Genomic DNA, 9,926 nt, shown 5'->3' with positions numbered 1-9,926 from the left:
ATCTGTATAAACTCTATAAATTACAATTCTTATATCTTTTTTCAAAATTTATAAAAAATTTATATAACTTTTACAGTGTTGTTATATATGTTGAACTTTTTTTAATAATAAATTATCAATACGATTTTAAGATATTACATCGAACATATATATACATATATTGTAAAATATGCAAATCTATAATATAATTAACAATTTTCTATATTTTTTAATTAATAATTTGATATATTTTTATTATGTGGATATATAATGGAATAAAATTTATAAATTATATAACATACTTTTTCTATAATATTATACGCATTATGTAGTGACACATATTTACATGTACTGTTTAATATAATTTATTTATTTTATAAAACATATTTGTATATATTGAGCTTATAAATATTTTTGTGTTCCTTAATTTATAAAAGATTATAAATTATAAATGTTAGTTTTAAAATAAAACGTGAGTAAAATCTTAAATCACTAAAAATAATTTGGGGGAGATATTTCAATAAAATATATTTTAAAAAGTAGAATAAAAAGTATAAGGGTAAGTGAGAAGGAATTTTTATCTTATCAATACTAAATTATTTTGTCAGCGATGCTTTTACTACCTTTTATATTTTAAAGGTGTAAACAAGATAAAATACATAATTAATAGGTATAAAATGTATTTAAGCCTATAGAATATACCCACAGCAAAAATCCCTTTTCCAAGAACAAATGTTGCTTTTTTTTAACACTTTTCAAGAATCAAAAGTTTAGAAAGACTTCTACTTTTTGGATTGTGTACATTGGGAAATGTGATATTTACATTGGAGAATACACATTTTGATTTTTTCTTTTTGTAATAAATTTTTAGCATTTGTTTGGATATTTACATATCAGAAAAGATTTCAACTTCCACTCTCTTTTAAACTGTATTTTGTAGAATATTTCTTTAATATGGGTTGATTTGAAATCCTTTCAAAATTGAAATGTAGTCTTAGTTTGTGAAGGATGTTGGTTTAGTCATTCTCAAGCATGTGATGAAAAGCTTTTTTTCATGAGAAACTAAAAGTAAATATCTAAAAGTGGGGTTGCCCACTACATCATTTACACATTTCTACAATGTGGAAAATAAATAAATAAATTTCTTTAAATTCCAAAAACAAACATGGCCAAGAATCATTGTCATACCATAAAATAAATAACATTATAACCAACTCTCTTGACATTTAATATTATTACGAATACCTTCCACTACTCAAAAAATTATTAATGCTCTTTGATTTTAATAGTCGTTCAACAGTTAATCTAATTCGTCAATCTTTATTTGGTTTTCATCTACTTTTTAAGATAAATTAACCAAGATATCATTGTGGACTATAGAAAATTTAATTACAACAGAAAATTTAACACCTAAGATGGTAATTTGTTGCAGAAACGATCGAGAATTGAGAAAAAGAAAAAGAACCTGACGAATTTTAGTACTGTAAAACTACAGATATAGTACATCAAGATCGATATGCTATATAACAAGAGGAAGCTGTACGTGGTATATAGAGATCATTGCATATATGCGCTAAAACCAGCTAATATCTACATTTACACATCGTAAAGCGAAGCAACTTAACTTATACATGCACAGGCTCGACGTATCCAGTAAAGGGTTATAAGGAACCGACCTTGTTTAGCAGCACTCACAAGCTCATGATTCGTCCTCAGCCGACCAGTCAGACTTGCCCGTCTTTCCTTTGTTTCTCACACAAAAACTACCCAAGTGCTTCCTCACATATCCTTGGTTGATCTCAAACACAAAACTCATTCCCTTTATCTACAAAAAAATTACCATTTTCAAGAATTATTCACATAGCAGAGCTCAAAAAGTCAATTACATAGCATATCCGCAGTCAAAACTTTTGTATTTTCTCAGTCGAGACTTCACGTCTTGCAGAATAGCGGTCTCCTTTTTCTCTTTATAAGATTACAGGATAGTAAGTTAAAATGAACATTAAGCCTCAATTAGCAGTGAAAATAAATTAATGACAACAGCATACTACAGATGCTATTTATTAATGTGCTTTCAGGTAATTCTAAGCAAATGAGGAGGTTTCTGAAAGTTTCTTCACAAGAGCCTGATGGCAATATTCGCAAGTGAGGCGTCCAATTTCACATAGTCCCATATCCAGTTTGTAAACTGTGGAAATGTAAGTTGAATCAACAGATATACCTCAATCAAACAACTGGAACTAAGGTTCAGCAACTGCCCAGTTGCTACTGTTGTGCCATTCACTGATAGTGAACTCTTACCAAGATTTCTTATAAAGAAAGATCCATCAGCTTCCATCTTGATGATAGCCTAAGCAGATATAAATGGAAATGCCAGTTGAGATTGCAATACATCCAAAACAACAATAAATGGTGCCCTGTAAGTTAAATACATAAGAATGCTTAATTGTGTAATAAAGGGACAACCATCATTACTCTGAAGATCATAACTCTACGCACCCTAAATATGCAAAGAATCCAAGGCAAATGTTACACTTCCACCCACAACCCCACCGCACCCCCCGAAAAAGAAAAATAAAGTATTTGATCCCTACAATAGTCCAACCACTACGTTTGGATGGTGACTCTGCCACAAGATCAGTTGTTGCCACTGGCCCCTTTCCCCAGGGATTCCACAAGGGTTATTGCTTTTGCACACCCCAACAATTACTCATCAGAATCAAACCTTTGATCTTAGCTCTGATACCAATTGCAAAACTAACCACCTATCTCTATGTTTAATGCTATAGCTTGTAGTAATAGTGAAGCACAAGTTTTTAAACGATATAGCTATGCAAGCACTAAATATTGTCTGTCCAGTGCTGTGCCCCCGCCATAGAGCAATTATCAAAAGAGAAATTGTCGTCACAAGCCAACAAAAAATAACCATATACTTTCTGTATGAGCAACCTATTCAATCAACACAGCTCCACCATCCAACTTTTCTTAAATAAACCATAGAGTAACCGCCAAAAAAGAAAAAGGAAATTAAGGCATGGATACAAGTTTGGTAAACAAAACAACACTAGCTTGATTGCTTAAGTTAAACCTATGATGCATGGACATGGGCACAGAGATACAGTCACGATACGATACAGAAACGGCAACAAAAAAAATTACGACACAACACGGCTATATATAATATTTTTTTTAATTATATATATTCTCAATTCTCATAAATTAAAATATGCAACATGAAAAATTATCAAGGTAAAGCGTAAAATAGGCATGTCTTACATCTAAATTTTTAACCAAATGTGGCTTAAAAATAGACATAATTAGTTTATTTAAAAAGTACGCAATGAAAAAGTTATAATCATCAAATTAGTTAAATTATCATGACGATCTCTCGAATTTTAGTAATTTCATCGTAAAACTTCTAATTTTCTTTTCCCCTAAAACATCTAATTTGAGTGTATTGAATTGTCCTTTTTCTTTTTTATTAAGCACAAAACTCTTTTTTTTAAAGACAACCCAAAACTTTTTGAAATTATTTTAAAAAAAACCCTAAACGTGTCGGACACGCCTGCCTGACACCGTGTCCTTTTTCTTTTCCTTTTTTTTCTTTTTATTCTCGGACACGCGATTGCTATGTTCAACACGTGTCCGAGGCGTGTCCTTGTCGACACTACACCAAATAATTTTTTGGAGTGTCCGTGGACTATAGAGTTAAACCAAGCTAACTTATTGAAACAAGGAACCCAAACAAGTTATAACCAAATTATTAACAAGAAGATTGGTAGTAACGGCATGATGTTGAAGAGTCACTAGTTAGGAAGCACATCGTTCTGATAAGTTGCTTCTTTACACACCAAATAACTTAAACTTATTGCCGTAATGGCAAAAAGTTTAAGATATAACTTCTCATTGGATCTCTACCAACTAAAGATGTGCCTCATTCTACACATGATTTTAGTGAATAACTCGTTAATAAGACTCACAGACACAACTTCATTCATCTGCAGGTCCCAAATTTGAAGAACGAAAAGCATAATAATACCTGCCGCCTAGATATTTTATTAGCTCGTCCTTCTTTTCTTAGATCAATGTCAACATCAACATCATCAGTTGATCTTCCAAGTAAAACCTGCAAAGGAAAGTTAATTAAGCAAGCAACAGTATTAGATTTTTATAATAAATAACACACACTCAGTCACAGTAAGGAACAGTTGGACCATAAAATGTATATAACAAGTTGCAGACAACTCAGAAAGCACAAAGACAAGGCATTAAGGAGACAAAACCCAAATGTGAAATTATAAATCAAAATACCATTCTAGTAGCATCACAGAGAACAGTTGCAACCCTTTTATTGAAGAATTTTGACTGTCTCTAAGTACTATTTTTCATAAAAGACGGACAAGTAAACAGGAAGGCACTGTAGTCCATCAATTTAAGAGCCTTATGAGATCAACGAAGCATTTGTATTCTTCAGATATCAAAAGAGAGAACCAAACTGTCTAGATTATTGATTTTCAGAAATTGCTGGCACACGAAAAGGTGGCAACGCAACATTAAACCAGATATTTTAAGAGCCTCTATAGCTGAATGATGTGTTTGCTGTTCAAAACATGACCCATAAGTAAAGTTTAGATCAATATGTTGCAAGCAACTTCCTTCACAAAAAAATCTTGTTATATACATATGAAAACAAATGCGGAAAGATAATTTTTCATTGTAACTTCTTCAATCAGAAAGAATTGTTGGGCACAAATAAGTTCAAGCACTTGCACTGTTACATGATAAAAATTGATATCCATATTATCGTGCATTATCGGAGGACCATGTATATCTCTACAAGTACTTCTTTGGCAGACGTGTAGGTCCATTTGCGAAATGTTTGTGAGACCTCCAGAAGTGCCATAGTGCACACATATGTCACAAAGAAGCATTAAAAGATTTAAAACATATCTTCATACCATTGAAATACACAACTGTTAGTTGCCTATATATTCAAAGCAGCTATTCGTTCAGGAGCTTATATGTACTACATACTTTTTAACTTTTGAGTAGGAGTAAAATCCTTCATGCTTATTGTTGAATTTGATGTAGATCATCCATGCATCTTGTAAGAGAAAACAATCAGCAATCTTTTCCAGAATAGGTGGTTCTGAAGCATGAACATGCAAATGGGAAGAAATAACAAACATAAGGGACCTACTGTTTCCTTGTCTATTTCCCTTCAACTACAAAAGAGAGAAATATTAGCAGGAAGCTTTGAACAGAGTACCTCAGGCTTCCTGATGTAATGCCTCAAATGGCGGCCATATAAGATAGCTAGAGCTCCTTGAGATGTCATGGCCCTTTGCAAGCAGGAACGAGCACCTTGTTCCAACCTTATGATTGTTCTCTTAGTGTCATCGTACTGATAACTAGGAACTGAATAGTAAAGACACCCAACTAAACCAATTATTATCAAATTTTGAAACAGCAATAAAGCATGCATTTTTTCTTCGATCAAAATAGAGCACAATATCATCCATGAATACATATTAGTCATTACAGTAGTAATGGTGAATCGGATTTCAGACATGGTGCAGCCTCAATTACTAGGTAAATGCGTGACCATCATAACATATAAGTACAGAATTATCTTTAGTTTGTGCATGTCAAAATCAAGAGTTATTCCAGATGTTTTCTAATATTCGTAAATGATACAAGAATCTTACATGAAAAAAAATAATAATAGTGAGAAGATAAGAGTACTAGTGTAAATATTTGCACTCAAAATTTATTCTAAAAGTCTTCCACGATTGAAGTAGCAACTGGAGAATGAAGAACACACAGAACCAATTTTTACCAACTTAAAACTGTACCCATTAGTTACATTACCTTGCCTGCTAATGTGGGAGTCTTGATCATATGGATCTAAGTCCATATCAAGTATCTGCAAGGAAATAATTGCACGATCAAAAGCCAGAACGTCAATATAGATAAGATTCAAGTCCACGAGGTTCTGGAGTTATACCATAGCTTCTACATCAGAAAAATAAGGCACATCATCATCAATAAGAGATTCCTCAGGATCTGATACTGAGGAATCGGCTGCTGATTCTGGAAGGGGGGTTCTTGCAAAACCTGTTTCCGTGGATCGCATAGTCTCAGTAACTGTTGTTGGGTTGTCTCTAACCTGTTTACAAAACATAGGTATTGTGATAACATCCTCATGTAAGCTAGACTAGATAAGAAATCAATAAAGGAAAAAGAATGTGAAACAAACAACCTTCATATCAACTCCCTGAACTTCTTTATCAGCCAGACTATCACTGGATACTTTTGCAATTGCATAAAGCGATCTTCCTTTACTGGAATCTCCGATGGTTGTGTTGACAAATCCAGGAAGAAGGGCCTGAGGGGTGGAGTCATGAATTTCAGTTTTGGATGCACCGCCAACAAGTGGGTGCACTGACCGCGATTCTGGCAAACTATGCATTCCCACCTTCTGGGGCCACCCAAGAACTTTGGTGGAATCTTTTGCTTTCATTGACAAGTTTACAGCTTGGGCATTATCCTTCTCGTGAGCGGCAGCACATGCATTTTTAGAAACCGTGGTGACTGGTTGTGTTGCAGAATAACCAAATGACGTGGAAGGATGGATAAGCAAGAATATATCATCATTGCATGGAATTTCAGTGTCCTCAGTGTTCAATGTGCAGCAGATTTTGCCATTACTAAGTTCCGTAAAATCAGAAGCTAAAGTGGATTTTGAAGGCACAACAACCTCTGGGTTATGATTTATTTGCTGGTCTCCATCAACAGAGGACACAGCAACTAATGCCGCGGGGTTTTCAGTAGGATCAGGTGCCAAACTAGCCTGCGGAACTGTTCCGGTCTCCTGTTCAACTTTTGCAACATCATTTCTCTGACCATCTTTGTTAGAACCCTCGAGGACTGAACTAACATCATCAATACAACATTTATTCTCTGCATGCTTTTCATCTTCATCCACCAAAAGAATCTCATCCTCATTTGAAAGGTTCAAAAGTGAATCAGGATCCGCAAATTCACCTGCATACACTGCTGAACTACTTTCTTTACCCTCTACATCATTGGGAATCATATCTTCAGCGACCTGAGCTGTATCTTGCAGGCTCATGCTAACAGGTACTGAAGCTGAAACATCTTGCGTCCCTCTCCAGTGGCGCAAGTGAGGCTGGTCAGATGCAAACACCATTGTTTGAAAAGACGAAAAGCCATCTGAATTAGGGGCACTGAATTGTTGTCTGCCTTCAAAGCCAACAGGAGGATCATTAGGATTTTCATGTATTGAATTTTTTCTGAGAGTAAGTGCACTTTTTCTGTTTTTGATATTGACCTCCAAATTCCTGCCTTCTGTTATTGAGGAAGTGACATTCTCATCAAATCCATAACGTCCCATGATTTTATTTTGGCGATTGTCCTCAAAGGAATTTGAGCATCCAGCCTGTGATACATTAGTTGCACCAGATGCCACAGCAATATCCCTTATTGTTTCTGGAAAAGCATGCCGTAAAATATCTAAATCTTCTTCTTGAAGTCCTAAATGATCCGGTATATTATCTCCAAGCATACAGTTTTGACCCAAAGGACTACCATCAAGCATTACCTGTTTGTGAAAATCAGCACCAGGCCCGCTGAATTCATGAGGATTAGGTTCAAAAAACCCTAGATCACTGTTACTGAAAAATTCACTACGGAATCTTTTTCTCATAGCATAATATTTTCTACGGATGCTTTCTAATTTCCTCTTCTGCGAAACCTCTTTATTTCCTGTGAAGTTGTTCTCTGATCTATTTAACTTTGATGCTGCTGGACTGATGCCAGAGATCTCAAGCTCAAAGATATGAGCAGAAGCTTGGGCTGAAATATCAGGATCATAAAGAAGAGAGTACCATCTCTCTCGCAGTTCACGTAAAGTATATCTGCGAGAAAATTGTACCGCACCTTTGGCAAGTGCTTCCAATGATGCACCAGCCTGAAAAGAAGAAAGTGATAGGTATCGTGTTAACTAAATGCATTAACCATCAAGTTAAAGCAACAACTTTATCAGTGAGCCAAGAACACATAATACCACCTTCAAAAGGTCAAGGTTCTACAACTCCAACGATTTAAGATATCGAGCATGAAGTACTATTCTTTGGTATTGACTTCTCTATTTAACAACTAAGAATGAGGAAAAAAAGAAGAATGTTTGTAATTAAAAACGTGACTATGACTAAAATTTTACATATCGTGAAAATGAATAAAAAAATAACGTTTGAATCTATTCCTAGATTCAAGAAAAAGTTAATTTTTCATACAAAGATGCATAGTCAGTATATTAAAACATTACTTTGATATTGTTTGAGAGAGGCATAATAGATAAGCAAGTAGACCGGAAGTGAAGTTGTGACGTGGGCTGTTGAATCAACAAAAACAGCAACCTTCGCATCCTTTGAGAGATGAGGGGAAAAACTCTAAAGCCAGTGATTTGACCATGAAATGAACTGTACTTTTTTCACATATTTACTGATTACAATTGAACAACCATATAAATGCAAGATTTTGCACAAGTATTATACACGATTATGTGACTAGTCCCACTCTCTTACACATACACACCTATGTGTTCATGTTTGTTATTTTTCACCAGCTCAAACCTATGGTATGTAAAATCCACTTTAAATGGCAACTAGAGAAGTTTTGGTCATAAACTAAAACACTTCCTTTTTCCAGTTTGAGACAAGAGTGGTATGTACTTCCACTCAACGTCATTCTTTTTTCCTAGTTGAACAATCCTAATACTTAACTATAACCAATGATATTTATTTCTATCCTGACATAACATATAGACATAACATATAAACCAACAAAAGTTTTAGAGAGAAGCTCTTCTTACAACTTAAAAGACACAAGAAAGTCCATAATGAAGCATTAATAAACCCAAGAAACAAATAAAAATAAGACATTTAACTCTTAAAAAATAAAACTTTCGAAGATCATAAACTGCTCAAGAGTTATGATTTCTTCCCAACGTATTACAATAATTAACTACTGCATAATTCGCCTTCCATCCATATTAACTTCAGGACATAGTAATTTAGCGAAAAGCAACAAAGATACTTTGGAGACTTTTCCAAATCAAAATTAACAACAAAAGAATAAAAATTAAATTCAATAGAAATCCACTGGACAATCATTCTAATACTAGACCCGTATGACATAAAACTTAAAAGAGTTCAAATTGCAAGTGAAAGTAATAAACTACGAAATTAAACATTCCGAAAGAAATTACCTCTACAGCATTCTTCAGCAAGAGGTCATCTTCAGGAATCCACTGAATTGACACCGAAGGAACGGTCGCCATTCAAAATTAGCTTATCATAAATCTAACACAAAAAGTCCAGCTTCTACGTACACTTTATAGATGCAAAATCTAGCCGTTTAAAGCAATTTACAGCAAACTTGAGTGAAGGAAACAAGCGATTTCCACATAGATTTAAACTCCTCAGCTTACTCTAACAGCGATTGTTCAAGTGAGGAAGAAGAACATCCCCCTTTCGGGACAAAAAGGCACTTCTCCTAAACTTCCACATTCAAATAAAAATGGGCACCTAAAATTTCAGTCTTTTCCCCCCAGAAAACAGAGAAATATCATCAATTATGGGAGAACATTCTGGAAATCCATAGCTGTTCATCGATTTAGAGAAGAAACACCGACCAATTTCTCCAAATTCCATTTCTTTGCCTTACCATAGCATTATATCGCGCTTATGAAACTTTGATTCTGGTTGGAGAATTCTGAATTCGAACCCTAACCACTCATTTTCTCAGGATTGATGATTTGATTTCAGATGCTTTTTCGCGTACAGAAATTCTTTTGAAGATGTTTGGATGTATCCCAAGTAGAGAAGAATATACTGCAACTACTACCAATATTTGTTTTTCGG

At 34.3% G+C, this 9,926-nt stretch overlaps 1 protein-coding gene across 3 annotated transcripts; it reads right to left on the bottom strand.

Annotated features, from left to right (window-relative positions):
* Window positions 1,425–9,926, bottom strand: LOC105171097. Of its 3 annotated transcripts, none has more exons than XR_002287758.1 (8): window positions 9,272–9,926; window positions 6,242–7,972; window positions 5,987–6,148; window positions 5,851–5,905; window positions 5,249–5,397; window positions 4,019–4,105; window positions 2,201–2,396; window positions 1,425–1,804 (listed from the first exon to the last, which is right to left on the bottom strand). XR_002287758.1 is itself a non-coding variant. In XM_011092113.2 (8 exons), the coding sequence occupies exons 1-8, from the start codon at window positions 9,341–9,343 to the stop codon at window positions 1,679–1,681; spliced, it is 2,511 nt and encodes an 836-aa protein (XP_011090415.1). In that variant the 5' UTR covers window positions 9,344–9,926; the 3' UTR covers window positions 1,425–1,678. The 3 variants fall into 3 exon arrangements, 1 of the variants encoding a protein (XP_011090415.1); XM_011092113.2 differs by having other exon boundaries at window positions 2,201–2,329; XR_848544.2 differs by lacking the exons at window positions 1,425–1,804; window positions 2,201–2,396 and adding an exon at window positions 5,014–5,128.

This window comes from Sesamum indicum, linkage group LG9, assembly GCF_000512975.1.
Source record: "Sesamum indicum cultivar Zhongzhi No. 13 linkage group LG9, S_indicum_v1.0, whole genome shotgun sequence".
Classification (NCBI taxonomy): domain Eukaryota; kingdom Viridiplantae; phylum Streptophyta; class Magnoliopsida; order Lamiales; family Pedaliaceae; genus Sesamum; species Sesamum indicum.
The sequence above is the reverse complement of the archived record's forward strand: the minus strand, read 5'-3'. Positions and strand labels throughout refer to the sequence as shown.

Bases quoted from the DNA above. Each gene is read 5' to 3' on its own strand.
- LOC105171097 (XM_011092113.2), bottom strand. From the start codon at position 9,343: ATGGCGACCGTTCCTTCGGTGTCAATTCAGTGGATTCCTGAAGATGAC. The intron at 5,398-5,850 runs GTAATGTAACTA...TTTACTATTCAG, and splicing joins CTCCCACATTAGCAGGCAAG to TTCCTAGTTATCAGTACGAT. The intron at 2,330-4,018 runs GTATTATTATGC...ATATCTGCTTAG, and splicing joins ATAAAATATCTAGGCGGCAG to GCTATCATCAAGATGGAAGC.